General features: G+C 37.0%; 1 protein-coding gene across 1 annotated transcript in view; it reads right to left on the bottom strand.

Moving 5' to 3' along the window:
- Tfap2d (transcription factor AP-2 delta) overlaps positions 1-21,238 on the bottom strand; it is a 60,482-nt gene that overhangs the window by 19,530 nt on the left and 19,714 nt on the right. The window contains exons 6-7 of the mRNA XM_028766751.1: positions 8,481-8,622; positions 3,452-3,565 (exon numbers count right to left, since the gene is read on the bottom strand). Coding sequence (XP_028622584.1) covers positions 3,452-3,565; positions 8,481-8,622 — 256 coding nt within the window. The remainder of the gene's footprint in view (positions 1-3,451; positions 3,566-8,480; positions 8,623-21,238) is intronic.

The raw sequence follows: 21,238 nt of genomic DNA, 5'->3' as shown, positions 1-21,238 counted from the left end.
ATTCAAAGTCTTCAAATATAAACACTAAAATTTAGATATGCTACTATTCTAAAGTCATTATTAATTACTGTATTTATTAATTGCTCTTAAAACTGTTATACATTTAGTGTACTTAAGTGTGGAGTTTAGAATATTTAAACATATAGTTTTATGTTTCAAATTGTGATTGAGAATCTCTAGTCACATATTTTGAGAGCCTTGACTCTCAGCTATAATCTCATTTTTCCTGAGAGCAGAAGCAGCCAGTTACCTATTTAGTTCTTTCAAGACAGAATTTCTCTGTGTAACCTTGACTGTCCTGTAGACCAGCTGGCCTTGAACTCAAAGATATGCCTACCTCCGGAGAGCTGGGATTAACGTGTGCTTCTCCACTCTCTGGCTATTTTAGTTCTTTAGTTCCCTGGTAAACACTACTTTGTTACCATATTACCAAGTAGCAAGGTAAATAAGAAAATACAAAGCCCATAGGAGTGTTGCACACTTCTTATTTTAGAAATCAGAGTTGGTTCTAAAGATTTCTGTGGGCTGGGAAGATAGATGGCTTACAGGCAAAGTGTTTGCTTGCTGTAGAAAAATGAGAACCAAAGTTTGATCCCCAGCACCCACATAAAAAGACAGATGTGTGTCTGGGCTGGGGTCTATAACTCCCCGCACTGTATGGAAGGGAGACAGGAGGATTGCTTTGACTAGCTAGGCAGCCAGTCTAGCCGCAAAGGAGCAGGCTGTGGGTTCAGTGAGAGACCCAGTCTTTGGAGGTAGAGATTAAAAAAGCAGGAGACTAGACATCCTCCTCTGGGGCCCTCTCATGCACATCTGTACATAGAATACACACACACACACACACTTGTGGCATTAAGTTTATAGCTTGCAAAAGTATCAACAAGCTAGCAAACCTGTGCTGAGTATGCCAAGTCTTCTACCTATTTATTTCCTTCAGAAACTGATATTCAGGCTAAAGCCCATTTTTGTTCTGGTCCAGAAGAGATGAAGTCACTGTCAGATGATGATATTGGCATGCCTAATTAGAAATAAACTCATCCTTATGGTGTAGGCTCTCTGCATCTCAATAGTAAAATCTTTATAAATGTGTAACTTTGCAAACATTGTTAGATCCCAATTTAAATTTAAATAAATAAATACATAAATAATAAAGCTTAACATGTGAATCTAACAAACCCTTTAATATATAAATATACACAACCCAAGGTGGAGATAATCCTGGGAGAACCAATTCCTTTTAAGCTTGCATCGTTGCTGGAGACAAGCAATACAGCATTTACTAAATGTTAAATTTATTTCTTGTCTCATTTCAGCTCATTACTACACATAACACAGAGGTTTTATATAGGAACCCAAGCAAAAGTTTGAAAGTTACCCCACGCAGCCCATCTCACACATAATAGGACCTGAGTCTGAAAGTGGCTCTCCTGATTCTAAAACCTTGTGCTCTGAAATGTCTAGACATTCTTTTCCCTCGTAGCTTTATTGCACTTGTCCCTAATGCTTCCATGGAGAGGCAGATAAAATTCTGAGAAATGTACTCACTATGTCTTCCACAATTTTGAAAAATAAATCCAAAATAGAATCTGAGAAGCTTGTGTTTGTGGGAACTTGAGTAGAACTATGGTAAATTAAGAGAAAATACGGTGTTTACAATGCTCTGTTTGTACAAACAAAATTACTTAAGCATTTATTAGGCAGATAATTGTGCATCATCTTCAACAGTCATAATTCTGAGCAGCTTTTCTGTTTGTATTAGTAGGTTTTTTGTTTTATTTATTATTATTAATTATTATTAATATGCCTATTTGTATTCTAATAAGAGAGGAAGGAGTGAATTTGGATAGTTGGGGATGTGGGGAGGATCTGGGAGAAGTTGGAGGAGGGGAAACAATAATCAGAATATGTTATAGGAAAAAAATTATTTTCCGAAAATAGTAAAAGGAATTTTTTTTAAAAAATTAAAAGATTCGTAGGTTGATTGCCTTGGGTTTTTCCTTTCAAAATCTAATAAATAGTTCTTAACCTTCAAAAAAAAAAAAAAAGAACTTAATCAGGTATTGGAGACACTTTCAGTTCTTGTGTATATTAATTTTGTTTGCTCATTTTTGAGATAGTGGCTCTCTATGTAGTCCATGAACTGTCCCTGAATGCTCTCTCAATGCTTGCTGCCTCGGCCTCCCAAGAACTGGTATTAATTATATGTGTGCCCACCATCCCAGCTTATGAATTAACCTCTCCCTAACATTGTTTACATTTTCTACCAAATGATACCTAAAAGGAAATAAAATGTTTTATTTTTTGTATGAATGAGGGATATTGTATAACACTACAATTTTAGAGTTCTGAAGTGGAAAAACTATCTAAGCAGTGACAACTTTCTTTCTCTTAATAAATCGAGAGAGTAAACAGAAAGATATTCTATATATTTCCAAAGTATCTCAGAATTGGAAACTTAAAGTATGCTTTTAGTAATTCATTTCAGTATCATATGTTTAAGAACCATTTATGCATGACTAGAGAGATGACTTAGTCGTTAAGAGCACTGACTGCTCTTCCAGAGGTTCTGAGTTCAATTCTCAGCAACTGCATGGTGGCTCACAACCATCTGTAATGGAATCTGCTGCCCTCTTTTGGTGTGTTTGAAGATAGCGACAGTGTACTCATACACATCAGATAAATAAATCTAAGGAAAAAGGATCATTTATACTTTCTAAGTTTATTTAAAAAAACATTAATGTACTCCTAAAGATTTAGTCATTGATATTTAGTTAATTTCAATCAGATCTGTTAACTTAACAATTTATCCTATCAACATAAATAACTGTTTAAAAGATTTCAGAATCGTGGATAAAGATTTGATCTAATAATATTCACTTTCATGAAGCCATAGTTTCTTGATAGGTATGAAAGGTATTAGATTTTGTGATCTAAAATGCTTCAATCACTATATTTTCTTAACTTGATAGTCTCAAGTATTTAGGCTGTCACTGCTGTTGTCTAAATATTTGTGTCTTCTTCTCCTCAAATTCATACACCGAAACTGAACCTTAATACAATACCAAAATAAGCAGTCTCAGGAGGTGATTAAGTCTTGGAAGGTTGGATTCATGTCCTTAAGAAGAGTCTCTTGGAAGTTTGTTGGCCCCTTTCATCACACAGTACTGAGTTAAAGGATCTGAAGAGCAGTCTTCAGCAGATACTGATTCTGCGAGCATCTTACTCTCAGGCTTCTCCGTCCCAAAATCTAATCTATGCACTTATATCTTCTATACATTATCCAGTTTAGAGTACCTTGTCATAGCATTCCAAACAGAGTAGAACAATTATTATTTTTATTAATATAAGTATATCTCTAACTGAAACTGTGATGGCAGTACAGAATCCTGGAGGGCTGGGTGTGGTTGGTTTAGCTGCCCAGATTCTAAGCAGATGGGAAAAGCTGTCTTACCTGAAATGGGTTAAGTGCCTCTGGATGTCAAGGTCTAGAATGGGAGTAGGTCTGGAGGATCCCAGTGGTGATCTATCTTGGCTCAGGAGGTCTTGGAATTCTTTACAAATTTGCCTACAACAAAGGTTACAATGTTTAAATTGCATTCTTGAAATGAACTTCTAGTTTAATGAGGTATTATCTATCAAAGTCTGTTTCTCCTTTAAAGGAGATGAGAATTTTTCAGTCAGCAGTCTCAAGTTCCATTGCACTGACTTTGCAGGGTCAGAAGATGATAGTAACCCATTCTCTAAGACACTGACCAAATCTATGTTCTTTTTAAAAGTTTATCTTTACATGTTAATCGCAGGATAAAAGAAAATTCATATGAGAGAACTGTAAATAGCAATTGTCTTTAAAAGATTACAAATGTGTGTGTGTTCTTAAGAACATCACATCTATAGACAATTTTAACTAAAGGCTTACATCATTCAAAGTCATAATTCAAGTTAACTTTGGAAAATTCTCTTCCCCAATATAATTTGCTTTTTTTGACTCTTTTCATGCCTTGGTGTTTGAAGTCAATGATCTCTTAATCCCAGATTATTCCACAGGTCTTAAAAAAAACTTTATGCACTATTCTGTTACAGCTGGTACTTTGCAGACCTTTTCCTGCCATTCTTCTTGTCTTATATGGTTATGAATTCTAGCCTGTATGTAATCAAAAACATTGCTGTGTATCATAAATATCAGTTAAACCTCTGCAGAAACAATTGTAAAAAACCAAAACATTTAAGAAAATACTATTTTAAAGTCTTTGTGTGTGTGCGCGTGTGTTTGTGCACGTGTGCATATGGGTGTTTTTGTGTGTGAGTGTGGGCATGTACATGCCATGGTACACCTGTGGAGCTCAGTGGACAGCCTCAACATCAAACCTCACCTTTTGCTTTTATAAGAAAGTGCCTCTGTTGTTTTGCCCCTTCACACACACCAGGGTAGCTGACCCATGATCTCCTTGTATTATCCTGTCTGTGCCTCCTATTTCACTGTAAGAGCCATGGGATAACAGAACCAGTACTTGGTTTTATGTGACTTCTGGGAATTCAATTTCAGTTCTGTATGGTTACAGTGAAAGAAATTTTGTATCCACTGAGCCATTTTCCAGGCCAGAAAATATGTTTTTAAAAAAAAAATATATATATATATAATAAAATGAATGAATGCAGCAGCTACAGAATGAAATCAATTAATATGAAAACATTTTCTAAACACATTCTTCATTTATAGAAGAGAATAACTGATATCCAAGGGATAATATAGTTATTTTGTATGTTTATCTGTTATTGTGTAGAGGCTATTGTAAAATACAGTGGTTTGAGGCTAGAGAGATGGCTCAGCAGTTAACACACTGACTGCTCTTCCAGAGGTCCTGAGTTCAATTCCCAGCAACCACATGGTAGCTCACAACCATCTGTAATGGGATCCATGCCCTCTTCTGTTGTGTCTAAAGAGAGCAATAGTGTATTTATATACATTAACTAACTAACTAACTAACTAACTAACTAAATGTTTAAAAAGAAAACACAGGATGAAAAAACATATAAACAGTGGTTTGACTTTGCTTGTCATTATGAGCAAGTGCAGAAAGATCAGATCACTCCAAATGACCATTAGGGTAATAAAAAGTCTGCTTCAGATCATCTGACAATTATTTATTTAATAGATGACAAGAGGGCTGGGTAGGTGGCTCAGCAGGTGAAGCTGTTTGCCACCGAGTGTGAAGTGTCAGTTTCATTCCCTGGATCCACATGGAGGAGGATGAGAACCAACTTCCTGAAGGTTGTCTTCTGATCTCCACTTGTATGCCTGTGTATATGTACACATGTATGCGTGCATGTGAGTGTGTGCATCCATGAGCATGCGCGCACATGCACACACACCATTTATTCCACTCTGCTCACTGTGTCTTTACTCATAATAGTCAGAAACTGGAAACAACCTAGATGTCTCTCAACCGAAGGCTGGATAAAGAAAATGTAGTACGTTTACACAATGGAGTGTTACTTTAGCTGTTAAACTTACAGACGAATGGATGAAACTAGAAAAATAAATCAACTTGAGTGAGGTAACCCAGATCCTGACAGACAAACATGGTGCGTACTCACAAGTGGATACTAGTGGTTTAGTAAATGTTAAATTGCAATCTGCATAGGCTTAATAACAAGGAGGGCTTTAGGAGGGATACGTGAAACTCCCTGTGAAGGGGAAATAGAATAGATTGTGTGGGTGACTGGAGGTGGGTGGGGATGGGTACACGGTGATGGTGGTGGTGGTGTGCGAGAGTGCAGGGAGAGACAGCTGGAACTAGGGAATATGGGGAGGAGGTGATGTGTGGAAGCTTAGTGTAATGAAAACTTCCTGGAATCTGAGGGTGACGCTAGTGAGAACTCCGAATTGTGGATGATAGGGAGTTTGAACTGGTCATCTTTTGTATCAAGGCAAGATAGTGACGGGCCAGGGTTGCATTGGTTTGAGTTGTTGGCTGAGGGGCTTTTGTGGAGATCCTGAAACAACTCAGGTTGATGCTAGGGTGGACACCAACAGACAGAAAAGTGACAAGAAGGCCTCGTGGTTGAGGACAGCATGAAAACAGCTCACTGAACACGGAGAGGTATAGAAGGTGCCTGCCTGGAACCTTCATCCCTTGTCTCTTTGCTGTGGACAGGTACTCTGTAGGTTATGGAAAGTGAAACCTGATCGGGAAGGTCCTGTCTGCAAGATGTGCTGGGGAAATGGCCTTGCATAGCTTGTGGGAGCCGCCAACCAATGTCGTCAGGTTTAACTTGAGGCTGATACCACAAGAGGGAGCTCATGCCTGACAGGAACTTGGATAGCCCAAAGACCTAGGGTAGGTACCTCATGTAGTTATCATCAGATATGCTTCCTCTTGCAGGAGATTGGAGAAGGTGCAGAGACCCACGGCCAGACATTATTTGGAGGGAGATTCTAAATTGCAGATCTCTATTGGATCCCTCCCCTCAGAGCTTGGGAATCCAGTGGAAAAAGGGGAGGAAAGATGGTAAGACTTAGTGGCGATGGAGGACACAAGGAAAACATGGTCCACTGAATCAACTACGCAGGCTCTCATGGGCTTACAAGACAGAAGCAGCAAGACCAGGGCCTGCATGGGTGTGCGCCATATCCTCTGTCTATGCTATGTCTGTTAGCTTGGTGTTTTGGCGGGACTCCTAACAGTGGCAATGGATGTGTCTGTGACTCCTTTGTCTGCTGTTGGGACCTTTTTCTATAGATATTGAAACTCGATTTTTTTTTTTTTGCCAAGTGTGTTGTTAGGAATTTACTTTATGTACTTTTATGGAACTCCTCTCTCTGAAGTGAAACTGAATACCTTTCAGGATATTAATTGAGTTTAAATAGTTGAGTGCAACTTTACTTATATATTTGGTGGCATTTTGTGGTGCCACCATCTCTACGGTTCCATGTTACATAAGACTGATACATTGCTACCTAACTAAAACATAAACATATTTCTAACTAAAAACATAAATATAGCCTCATGCTCCAGAGTTTTGGACAAAGGATATGAGCTCTGATGCAATACCCCATCATTACAGTCTTTTTTCCCCCACAAAGATTAGACTAGTTTCAAGTCAAGTCTTCATTTTTCTCTCAGATTGAAATGTATTTTAAACAACTAAAGACCAACAATTATTTAGATCATTGAATAAATCAATTTACAGTTTTACAGCCCGACCTCATTCTCGTCCAGACAGCGTTGCAAATTATAGTCCAATTGGTGAGTGAAGAGCGAAAAGCAAAGCTTACAAGCTTGAACTCTTGCTAGATAATTCAGCACAGGACAGCGCTCTCTAGCTATCAATTGGATTTTATAATCTTGTCACTTATTTCGAGGACACAGGGCAGCTTATGTCCTTAAATACAGATGACATCCTGTAGGATTCAGTGGTAATTACCACCCTCTCCACAGGACAGTTAGAGAATTATTATTTGGGCTACTTTCATTCTTATTAAAATTCTCCTTTCTGAAGCTGAGATATGAAAAGACTCTTTTGTCTGGAAACAAAAATGTCATGTTACAAATTATGTAACAAAGATGATCTTCAGTGACTCACAACATTCTAACTTTGTCCCTTACGTCATTGTCCTTAAGGAGGTTAAGAATTTTAGCAAATTTATGGACTTAAAGTTTGGTGTTTCTACTGACTATTGCTATTTAAAGTAACAACATTTAATTAAGATCACTAGCTGATCTGACTTAACATAGATACACTGTTAAGCATATTTATTTATAATCCAGTGAAGAAGTTTTCTGTGTTTTCTTTCAACCAAATAATAGATATTATGTCTGGTTCAAGATGGATCTAGTTTCTATCGTTCTGCCGAAACAATTATCTTAATTATACCAAAATATTTGGTAAATTACCAAACACTAGAAACAAAGATACTTTAGGAGGGTAAATGCATGTAACCAAATTTTTCTGTAACTTTGTATTTTACAAATTATCCTGAAATACAGTGAAATATAATATTTATCAAAGATGGAAATCAGTGATTGGTTATGTCACTGAAAGAATTTTGTACTTCATGTAAATTTGGAAATTTTATTATATTTTTCTCTTTATGTGTGTGTGTGTGTGTGCGTGCATGCATGTACACGTGATAACGCACAACTGAAGTTGGATGGTAACTTGCAGGATTTCTTCCCATCACATGAGATCTTGTATTGAACTCATGTCTGTGAGCATTTGGGGGTAAGTGACTTTAGCTGTTGAGCCCTCTAGTTGGCCTAATTTCTGCATATTCTAATAGGGATTGTCTTGATCGTTCAGTTTCTAATCACGTAAACCTTGATGCTTTCATGCAGATGGTAGAATTCTGGTAGAATTTATTTTGTTGCTAGAATGTGAACCTCCTTGTTTTTAGAGAACTCGTATGTTCTAGACTGTCATTCAAAGGAGACAGGAAAACTGGAGATGAAGGTGCACAAAGTCTTCTCCACAGCACTTACTTGGTGGCAAGGATCATCTTTTTTCTTGCTGTCTGTTCTTTCTGTTCCATATGTTGTCTGGCGAGATGTTCTCCTACTGCCTTGGCTGGAAACTCTGTTTCACATGTGTAGCCAAAATCCCGAGCCAAGTGCAAAGCCTCACCTGTTGGCAGAAAACACAAGTCACTGGCTTATCCATAGTCGACCTTACAAGGGCAACTCTGTGAGTTTTCTCCAACTTTCAGATGTGGCTGTGGTCAACTGCAACATTTTGTTTCTACCTAATTTAAACAATGTTTCTATCTAGTTTAACTTGGTAGGGGGAGGGGTGGCATCTGTGAGGCATGACAATGAAAACAAAGGAACAGGAACTTTCCAGGTAAAACGCAACAAATCTATGACTCAGGAGTTTTGTCACTTTTCTTCGAATGTCTCACTCCACCACAATTCTATTCACCATCACCAATGAAAAAGCTCCTTGGATGTGTGTGTGTGTGTGTGTGTGTGTGTGTGTGTGTGTGTGTGTGTGTATCAATGTGTATACATGTTTGTTGCTGCTCAGATCAATGTCTATAATCTGTAGACAAGCCATTCTGATGACTTTTCCATGAGGCTGATCAAACTACACAGCAATGAACTCAAAAGACTTTGAAAGTTATTAGTTTATAAAATGAAATACTTTCATGAATTTTACACTGCAGTGTTAGAGATAGTTTATTATATGACTATAATACTATCAACATCAGGCCTTCTGGAAGGCTCTGATGTACTGTACTGCTTTGGAAAATGTAGTACACAGCAGAATCATAAACAACTTCTGCTTGTCCATAAAATATTGAGTGCAAGTAAAATTTTAATAAGTGGCATAAAAATATCTTACTAAGAAAGTCATATTTACTGATGAAAATCATTCTGGAGTGTAATGGTCAATGTTTCTAAAATTGCTTAATCAAAAGCCTTACCTGACAGATAAAATTTATTTTAAAATCCTAATTTCTGACTGAGAATCGAGCTTGCTTAGTGGTAAGCTGCTAGCCTAGAAGGCAAGAGATATAATCTCTAGAAACATGCATGCCATTGTGTGCCAGGGCTTGCACACACACAAGTATATAAAATGCAAAATGTATAAGTATGTGCACAAATATATAAATCAAACTCTGCTACACATGTACTCAGTGATGACTTTATTCAGGGTAATCTTTTTAAAATTTTTGTTTTATTGCTATATTTGCATTGGTGTTTAGACGGATTATATGTCTGTATGAGAGTACGAGACTCTCCAGAACTGGAATTACAGGCAGTTATGAGCTGTTACGTGGGTGTTGGCAATTGAACCTGGGTCTTCTGGAAGAGCAGCCATTAGGTTAGTATTCCTAACCGTTGAGTCATTTTCATGGCATGCTTAATCAGATGTAATAGTAAGACAGAACAGTACTTAAAATAGTGGTTTCTTTGGCCTGGGGATGTAGTTAAAGAACTTGCTTAGCTTGTATGAGGCCCTGGGTTTGATCGTCAGCTTGACAGAAAATCAGGAAGCTATGGAGCAGGTTTGAGGCCAACTAGACCACATGAGACCTTGTCTAAAAGCAAGCCGTGGGGAGGGTGGATGACTGAGTGGGTAAAATTCTTGCCACACAAACTTGAACACTGAAGTCAATCTCAGAACCAACATCAAGATGGAAAAAGCAAGAGATTTCCAAGATTGTCCTCTGACCTCTATCTAGTATGTTTTCACACATGTGCATGCACACAAACACATGCACACACACATGCACGCACACTTGCAAACGTAGGCACACACACCCAAACTGGAATAGTCATAGCAACTCTACCAGGCATAATAGGAAGAAATTAAGTACTACAATAGCAATTTATGGTTTTCACTCCATCTTTGTAAGCACTGTATACAATACCTGTCCATGTGTATTGGTGTAGAGATAGGAGGTGTGGTATTACAAATATCAAATGATTGGTAATGTGTCTTACAGAAGTAAGAGAAGATGGGAATCATAGGGCAGGAGTGACCCGATAGCCACATAGTTAATCAAATGTTTCCATATAAAAGTAAAAAAGAATTAGGCTTGATGACAATATCACGTGATCCTCATTTAACACTGGCCAACCTAACACTCTAAAAAGTTATAGTCTTGAACTTGCTGTGTGCTCCTAGGAAACTTGTTGATGAGTAAGCACCAGGAATGCATAAAAACAGATAGTAGGAGAGATTAAGAGGAGAGATAGTCATAGATATGAAAAGGTATATACAAACAGATCAGGTGACATCAAAAAAATATTCTAAGCGTAATACTGTTTTTCTATTAAAAACAAGGCTTTTAGTTTGGGAAACAAACTAACAAAGTTAACAGGTATAAAGAACAGAAAGGCTGTTTAAGATTCCAGAAAGCTGAGGAAGTAGTGTTCAGGCTGTAGAGTCCCCCCTCCCCCAAAGTCCTCTTAAACTTTCTTACAACTAAAAATTCTATTCAAGTTTTTTTTTCCCTCAGACACATTTTTAAAAAGCAGGCAGAAAGATAGACTCAAAGCAGAGTACCATGTCTTCTTAAGAATAGCAGGGAGACCATAACTCAAGCAGTGTATCATATCTTCTGAAGAACTGCAGGTAGATCATAATTCAAGGCAGTGTACCATATAGACCATGACATGTTTCAAGGCACAGGCCAAGAAGATTTTGTACTTTTCCACCACCTGGACCCTCTTACCCCCTCCCCTTGTAAAACATGCTATAAAAAAAAAGCATTTCATGTTCAAAAAAAAAAAAAAAAGAAATTAAAAAAAAAAAAGCAGGCAGAAAAGTCGAAAGAATTTTATAATAAAAACCCCATATATCTATTCTTCTTATACTAAGTGCACTCTACCACATGTTGATTAATTATACTACAACTCTATTCGTGCTATTTTCAGAGGAAATTCTAAACTTCCTCTTTAAAAAAGTATCAGTTTGTATATAACTGAGTTTCTATATTTAGTCTCTTGAGATTCTGTGACCTCCCCATCTATGCTAAATAAGAGATATAAGACTAGGGGCACTTCAATCATGACTTTTGGGTATGATGTGTATATGTGTTGGGTGTGAGTGGGGGAAACGGAGAGAGAGCATATCAAGTCCAGTTTGGGCAAACGCTAGGCAAGTATTTGTCCCACTAAGATGCAGCTTCACCCTTATTTATATACTTCATATCTACAGGCTAGACATGAACAGAGCTCTGGGGGAGTGCCTGAGTAGTTGAGCATGTGTGTTGCCCTCACAGAGGATGGCAGTCTTGTTCCCAGCACCTAAGTGGGATGGTTCACAACTGCCTGTAAGTCCAGCCATCAGAGGTTCCACACTCTCCTCCACTGTCCTCAGACAACAGTATTCTTGTGCACATTCCTATACACAGACACACACAATTCAAGCTATCTATCTATCTATCTATCTATCTATCTATCTATCTATCTATCTAAATATATATATATATATATATATATATATATATATATATATATATATAATTTATTTTCGGGGAATTGACTTTTGTTTATTTCAGAAAAGAGTATTTGAACAAGGTAACCTGCTGTATCTGATTCACAGATTTAGTTGGGAACCTGCATGGAATTTTCAATGTGAACAGGTATCAACCAATTTTTTTTTAAAGTAGGCAGTTTCATTTGTTTAAATATGTTTAAATTTTATTTATCAATAAATGCTAATATTACTAATGGTTTTTCTCCTCTAATCTTGCATTTTATAAACAGTTATCTCCTTCTGACAATATAAGACTTTCCAGAAGATCCTAACTTAATAGGAAAAAAACATCTCAATGAAGTAAGCATATCATTGAAGTAACAGATAGCGTTTTGTGAATTAGCTGACTAAGGCATGCTCGCTCCACACTCTACAATGAGAAACACTTGGACTTGTGTGTATGTGTTTATTTATATATTAGAAAATATCGTTGCCTTCATTTAAAACAGAGATGCTATGACTAAATGTAAAGGGTTTCTTTATACTCAACATTTAATATTTCAAGTATTTAATTTAATTTATATTTAATTAACATGTGATCAATTAATTTAAATATTAATAAATTAATTTCGTTAATATTTACTTGTTTTGGATGGTGCTATAGCAAACAAGCAGCATTTAAAAAGTGTTGATTTCTCAACAGCGTATCACTCTGATTCAGGAAGAAAGATACATTCATATTTGAAAGAAATGAAATAAAGATCTTTTATAAAGGACATAGCATAGATTACTTACTTTTACTAGAAAAATGACAAAGTGAATTACTTGTGAAATTTCACACTTGAAGATAGGAATGTCAAAGTTGGAACCAACAAATATGGCTATTGTACCTGACCAGAAGACAAACTTGCAGTTCTTAAGAAAGATGCAAAGGTCATTTCAGACCAGCACAATGACAGTGTGGGTATGCCACCTTCCAGATCTATAGAGCAAGCAACGTTGCACACATCAGGTTAGCTGTAAATCCATCATTTACACAGAAGGACGTATGTAACTAATGTCTTAATACACGGTTAACATACATCAGTCCTCTCAACCTTCCTAAGGCTACCACCCTTTAATACAGTTCCTTGTGTTTGTGGTGACCCCCAACCATAAAATCATTTTTGTTGCTACCTCTTAACAGTAATTTCGCTACTGTTTTAAATTATAATGTGAATATCTAGGTTTTCTGATGGTCTTAAACAAATCCTGTGAAGGGAGGCTGTGGGGGTCGCGACCCACAGGTTGAGAATCATAGACATAGGTCATCTAGGAAGACTGCAACGTGCCTCTTGAATTTTGTGCTGAGACCTGGTTCTTTGATGATTATCCCATTTTGTGCAAAGCTCTACCCTGTGGTAGATTTAAAAATAGTTGGAGAAGAACAGCTGCTATTTACATTTACAGTGACAGCCAGACCCTCCCTTCCCCTACTTCTGTTTACTGCTTTCCATGGCTCACAGTGTAACATTGTCACAGGATGTATAGTGATGCTACATCAAAGAAGTGGCAAGTGAAGACATCCTGATATGTAGTTAAAATGTGTATATCACTGCACAAAAGCTTCGTGTGTGACAATCCTAGCATCAACAAATAATGGACCTGTCGATTAAAACACACAGTCTCCAAAACCAAGAAAACTTACCAAGCGCAATTCTTTCTAGCGGATGCCTTTGTGTCAACGGGCTTAAGAAAAAAATAAATCTTAGGGTAAGAAAAGTATGTGGATAAGCTTCTCTGAGTTTTGATTGATTTGGGCAAATAACAATGTGTTTCTCTGACTCTAAGCAATGGACAGTTATCGGTGGTGTAAAGAGTATCCTAAGAAGGACCAAGAACATTTTCCTTCCTATTCATATAAGTGGCCAGGGACTCATTTGTTCTCCAAAGGATAGAATAAGTTGCTATAGTTCTGAGAGGGTTTAAATTTTCTGTTTATTTCAATTTATTATGTCACTCAGACATCAACCTTTTATGTGAAAACAGCAACGTGCTAACTTAAAAACTAGATTAATTTTATATCGAGAGATGCCCAGTTTAGAAGTCTATACTGATGCGATTAATGCTTGCAAAAAAAGGCTTTAGAGTGTATGTGCCAACCGGAAACACGTGCCCATCTTTAAAATGTGACATTACAGCGTGACAATTCAATGTTTTAGGTAATCACTTATTAAGTCATGGTCTTAAACGGCAGGTACAAATGAATTCCAAAGCACGGCAAGAACATCAGCATGCATCTTGCTCGCCGTGTCTCTGGGGACTCAGTTTTGCATACACCACAGCAAAACTAAAACTCGGAGGGAAAACATTAGAGAAAATTAAGTGGAAAGTTAAGGGCAAAGGATTTTCCGATGAAAAGTCAATTGGCTGTCATACTGAGAGCTGGGTCACAAAAGAAACGGGTGTCTAAATTTATTAGTTTCAGAGATTTATTTTCATTCTCTTGTATGCATGTGTGTCTTTGTGAAGAGATGCCGTGTGTTTCTGGAAGACAGGGGTCCAGAAGAAGGCATGGGATTTCCTGTAGCTGGAGGTATAGGCAGTTTTGTGGTGTTTGATGTGACTGTAGGAAACAGAGCTCTTGTCTTTTAGAAAAGGAGCATGTGCTCTTAATTGCACATGCATCTCTCCAGCTTCTGGACTTACTCTTAAATCAGAAGTAAATGCATCTGAGTTTTCAAATGTGTGTACGTGTGAGGAATTTTTCTTTAAAATAATCGTATCCTCAGGGAAAACGTACATTTTAGAGCTAAATCTTCACCAGTGGTCTGTGTGAAATGGTGCTTTGCCTTGTAATTCCTTAGAAAATCTTTATCAGTAGTCATCGTTATAATATTACCTCAATATGAGATTTAATTTACTATTGCGACATCTAGTATCATTAAATAAAAGCAAAACATATATTTTGAACACTGGTCACATATCTATGACTTCAACATAATTTACATGTGTTGTGAAAGAGAAGATTATTTCAAGGAGTACCTATTAATAAATTTAACAATATCCAAATCTTTACCCCCCTCCTCCCCCCTCTCTCTTTCTCTCTCTTTTTCTTCTGCAGTACTGAAGATTCAACCTAAGACCTTCGGGATTCTAAGAAAGTATTCTAGAACTGAGTTTCATCCTCAGCTCCTCTTCACGTTTCCTTTTTGAGACAGGCTCTCGCTGAATTGCCCAAGCTGGCCTTGAATTCTTTCTGTAGCCAAGGCAGGTCCTGAGCTATGTCACTCTTTTGCTGCAGACTCATAAATGTCTGTGAGCACAGGTCTGCACTGCTCTGCAAATAAATTCTCTTACAACTTGAAATTACAATGAAATCCTAGAGCTGAAACATCAAGCAAACATGTCTACTATGTGTGCCAGCTTTTTCTGAAAGGAATGCCATCTACAACATGACCTCACTGGCAAAGCTACGTGTCTCATAATCTGGCAATTTCCCTAGGTAAATGATGACTATTTTCAAATATCTACATTGTGTGTCCCAACACAATAGTTCTGTACCTTCTTCAATGCCCCATGATTATCAGAATACCTGATCTGTGACAACTAGTCGCTCAAATATTTTATTGGTTAATCATAGAAGTCTTGTGAGGTATGCTAGCAATAGAACACAAAAGATAAATGAGAAACTTGCTAGAAGCATTGGCTACATACTACAAACTAATATAAATAAGAGTCTATCATATGTCAGTGGGGACATTTAATAAAACAAGGTACACTTGAAGACACAGTGTCTGAACCCTTGCTATCCTTCTAAATCACGTTTTTGCTTAAAAGGGAGAAAAAACCCAAAACATTAGATTTCACAAATATTAATTAATCTCTAATATTATGGCTTCAGCTTTTTGTGAAAGCTCCTGAATTAGTTCCCTTCTGCTGTGGTTGAAAATCTCTCTCCTTAGGCTGGAGAGATGGCTCAGCCATTAAGAGCACTGACTACTCTTCTAAAGGTCCTGAGTTCAATCCTCAGCAACCACATGGTGGCTCACAACCATCTGTAACAGGATCTGATGTCCTCTTCTGGTGTGTCTGAAGATAGTGACAGTATACTCACATACAGAAAATAAATAAATCTTAAAAAAAACAAACAAAAACAAAACACAAAGCAAACAAACCCCGAAAATGCCCTCTCCCCTAAGAAGACAAGAAAGCATTATGCAGATGGACTACACATATTCTCCTGTCTAAGGGGTCTGTGGATTACATCAGAAGAAGGCAGTAGTCACTGAGTTACTAATAAATTGCAAGTTCTATCTAGCTATATGTTCACAAGGCGCTAACATACATGGCTAATATAATATCAGTTCTGGAAACAAGAAAGGGAACATGGTAACAGGATCAAAAATAGCATCAGGGAAACAAAGACATCATTCTACTCAAAAAAGTATTAAGAAATGTAATTGGAAGATGTAGCTTGTTTTTCAAATTAGTAGGAAAATGATGGATTATCAATAAAAGGTGTTGGGACAACTGGGTGGCCATCTGGAAAGAATTAAAGTTGGATCTATACCATAGATCCAACAACAAAGCAAATCCCAGATGGATCAAAGATTTAAGTATAAAGAGTAAAATCACAAAGTAATTTTTAAAAAATAGGATGATGCTTTTGTGGTTTTTTAGACTAGAGGGCCCTTTTTAATATACTATAGTCAAAACTGAAATTTCAAAAATTACATGAGCGATATGATCACGTTATCATGCATGCCAAATGCCTGAACATGGTTAGAAGAAGAGCGGATAATGAGACAGGGATTGTGATTAAAGAACACTCTACATATATATGCCTGAAATTACCAGACAATAATTAATTTTAATGAAGGGTATAAACAAGCACAAAAAGCCCTGCAACAGTGAGTAAATGAGATCTGGAGGGCTGGTGATAAGGAAGTTTGCAACAATCAACTTCGTTATATTTTTAAAATATGGAAAAGTTACCCTATACACTGACTCTACAAAGTCGGTGTGTAGAAAGTACAGTTCATAAGTATAAGCCTGTATTGAACCTAAATTTTAAGGGAGAGATTTTTTTTCAATCCATGCAATTAGCAAACACTAAAAACTTGAGCTCCCATCTCTTATGTAAAAACACAGGGAGACACTACCATGCAAACGTCTTACCCACAGTGTGATAAAGATTACACATTTACAACAGTGACTGAGAATAAACTGCTTATAGTTTACCAAAACTTCAGGCACTTTATCCATTGATTTTGGAACATTGCTCCTAAGAATTAATCATAAATGTTCTAAATGTTCTTGGGTGTTTGTATGAGCATACAAACAAGAGGCTATTTATCATCGCACTATTTAAATGGTCAAAACCGAAAATGCTTTAGACATATTAAGTTGAAGACTCATTAGAGTGTAGTATATGTGTGTGTGTATGTGTGTTCCTAAATACATAAGTACAACAAGCTTAATCTATATAATGTTACTTGTCTGTAAAAACAATTAATGAAAAATGATGCCATGAATTTGAAAGGCAGCAAGGAGAAGTATATAGAAGGGTTTGGAAGACATAAGGGTAATAGGGGAAATATTGCAGTTATATTGTAAACTCAAAAATAAAAAAATAATTAAAATTGAAAATAAATTGTAATATGTTTACTCAATGTTATGTCATCGATGGCTGAAAGAACCAACAACTCATATGTATTAGGAAAAAGAATGTCCATGAAGACTAAGTACTAAAACATAAAGCACAACTTCATGACATACAGTACTATAATTTCATTTAAAAATGAAGTAAATACATACATAATTATATTCTTGGAATAAATAAAACAGAGGGACAAGTTGTTTGCTTTCTTCTGTGAAAGGAAGTGGCTGACTTGAAACAGAGCGTATATCCCCTTTTATTAACATTTGGGTCTTATATCATGTGCATGTGTTGTCTATTTTAAAATATATTAAGGAGCAAAATCCTGTTCTTAGAAAGACTTCATTTTGAACTCAATGATTTTTGTATATTAAATTTTGATGATTTTAAGATTCTGATATTTAAATATAATCTGTGATTTGATTAAAGAGCTGTGACTTTTGATAAATGTAAGGAATAGAAAATAATCAGAAATTAAGTGTTTGAACAGCCCATTATCAGGGATACAGTCTCTGAGAAGCAGAATTTTTAAAAGGAGGAAAGAAAAAAACTAAAAAACATTGTTGTGATGGTTTGTGTATGCTCGGCCCAGAAAGTGGCACTACTAGAAGGTGTGGCCCTATTAGAGAAGGGATGTCTGTGGATATAGGCTATAAGGCCCTTACCCTAGCTGCCTGGAAGTCAGTCTTAGACTAGCAGTCTTGAGATGAAGATGTTGAACTCTCAGCTCTGCCTGCACCATCTCTGCCTGGATGCTGCCATGCTTTTGCCTTGATGATAATGGACTAAACCACTGAGCCTGTAAGCCAGCCCCAATTAAATGTTGTCCTTTATGAGAGTTGCCTTGGTCATGGTGTCTGTTCACAGCAGTAAAACCATAACTGAGACATTTGTAAAGATGTCAGTTTTTCAGTAAGACTCACTATTTACAAGAATGATAATAACCAACGGACCAAAGACTGAGGCCAAGAGCACAAATACACCGACATTCTCCATAAGTAACAAGAGGAGTCCAAGGACCCCTTTAGCATGTTTCAAGCGCAGATGAAGTTGTGAGGCATCCTGTTTCTCCTCATCTGTAAGAAAATACCTCCCTTCACCACAAAACTGATTAAAATATTAAAATGAAGAGGAGTAAAAAGACAAACCAGAGGAGTAGCAAGAAAGAAGACATTTAAGGATATAATCTCCAAGTAATATTTGAATGCCTATGATATCCTACGGATGGAAAAGTTTACTGAGACCAATTAATGAATCTGGAAAAGAGTCCTGAGATATTGCATAATGATATTTAATTGTTACCTAATTGCAAGTTATTAAAACCAGAGATTCCTTTTTAGAATTGCTCTTGTGCTATGAAGAAATGTATCTGTAATTCTCATTGGTCTGCAAAAAAAAAAGTGAAAAAGAGGCCTTACAATGAGTGACTAACCTAAGTTCTGTTATAATTAAATATATTGAGGTCAACTCCACTGTTGGCTTTGAAATGCAAAATTATGCCCCCAAAGACATAGCAGTGCCAGATTCTCTATGTGCAAAAGGGAAAACTAGGGTCCCTTACTCACTGTTCTTCCTGGTGGCTGTGTAACTAAAGTGAACATCAATCAGAGCTATCACAGCCTCACTTTCTACATCACATGCAGGTTTTGAAAGAAGGTGACCACATGTATCACAGGGTGGGAGTAATGGGAATGTTTGAAAGGCCTGTGAAGGAGCTGTCTGGCAGATGGTCGCCCTTTTAGACACACAACATTCAGTGGTCATTTAAGGCTAGCCTTTTAAGCTTGTTTATCAGAATAATCCATATTGTCCATGCCTGTGTGAAGATTACTCTTAAACTTCTTAGGTATATGATCAGTGTTGAGAGCACAATGATTCTAGAGGGTTTTATTTCTTTAAATCACAAGGAATTCCCTCTAAAGTAAAACATCGTAGACAAGAACACCTAGAGACTTTCCTGGCCAGCTCTCTTGCCTACGGGAAAGCATTTTCTGCTATGTAGGTTATGCTATGTTTCCTTCATTATTGGAAGTGCAGTCACATAAACTAAAAGACAGAGTAGACAAGATATCGATGATAAGTCACTTCTATTAGGCTGGGACAAGGCCTCAGTTGGTAGAGGGGTTGCTGTGGGAGAGAACAGATCTGAGTTTGGGTGGCAAGAATGGAAATAAAGGCAGATGGTGTAGCACATGTCTGTAATTCCAACATTCCTATGGCAAAAAGGTAGGTTGACACAGGAGAATATCTAGAAGTTCATTGACCAGGTTGCAAACAAGCTGGAACATGAGGAATGAGGACCATTCATTATGGGGTTATTCTCTGAACTCTGCATATGTGCTCTCGCTCTCTCTCTCTCTCTCTCTCTCTCTCTCTCTCTCTCTCTCTCCCACATACGCACATACACAGGCACATATAAGAGCACACACAACACACCCAACATACAATTTTTTCACTTATTATAAAGATACAGTTTTATTACATTTTGAATGAAAGTTTTGTAAAGTTCATCAGTAACTTTGAATAATGTTATTGATTACTACAAATTAGAAGCACAAATAAACATTAATGCTATTCTCCTTTGAGAGAATTAAGTGGCAGAAGATTTAACAAAATTTTTACAAGCTTATAATTAGTGATGGGTAAGAGAGAGTCAGAAATGCCTGCTTACAGTTCACAGGAACAGCAGGAGCACCTTGCAAGGTAAAAACGTACTGGACTGCAGTCTCTATTTTCTTCTTTCATTCAAGTTAAGAATCAAATTTGTGGCAGGTCACCATGCCACAAAAACAAGTCAAAATGGAAAACAGACTTTAAGTTTGCAAAGCTGAAAAACTGGACCCATATCTCTTTGTTCTACAACTGTATGATCCTATACAGAACAGTTAATCTTTTAGCTTTAGTTTTCTTGCTTGGGCTGCTCATTATTCTCATGGGTTTAAAGGTATTGTGGTGACTCTTCACCATGACCTCATGAGTACAATGCTGCCACTGCTGCTGCTTCATACATAAGAACACTTACAATAACTGATTGCCTCCTTATAGTAGTTGACAGGTAGATGTGAGTTCACACTGGCTTATTCATCAGTAGAAGCCATACTCTTAACTGTTTCTGAGGTGAGGGTGAAGGAAAACTGAAGTGTAATATTTAATCTCCTTTAGGTTCTCCTGTGCCGTCCTGGTGCTAAGTATTTCACTGATGCTAACATCATTAATTATACAAAAGCCATACAATACAGTGTTGAATAAATATGGGGTTCGACTATCAAAACATTGTCTTTTGAGAACATGTTTTTAGTAGATAAATTTATTACATTTAAATTTTATATTTTGCATGGGAGGGAAGGGGGAACATGTGCCATAGCATACTTCTGCAAGCCAGGGGATCAGGTCATGAGATTCAGTGACAGAAAACTCTACCTGCCATGATACCAACCCTTAGTTACTGAGCTTTTCTCTTCATATATTCCTGAGTTATTGTGGAGACATCTCTTCTTAGAGAGGCAACGTTTACAAACATAACCTGAGCTTACCCTTACCTTAGGTATGATCAAGTGATAGATTCTCACAAATTTAGCAGTGATAAAGAACAGACAGGGTGAGATAGTGTATTTCATTTCTATCCTCTTTTCAAGATGTATTAACAAGACTCTTAGGACCTCAGAACTGTGG

Source organism: Grammomys surdaster, unplaced genomic scaffold, assembly GCF_004785775.1.
Source record: "Grammomys surdaster isolate TR1022 unplaced genomic scaffold, NIH_TR_1.0 169, whole genome shotgun sequence".
Lineage (NCBI taxonomy): Eukaryota > Metazoa > Chordata > Mammalia > Rodentia > Muridae > Grammomys > Grammomys surdaster.
This window is presented reverse-complemented; position numbering and strand designations above follow the sequence as displayed.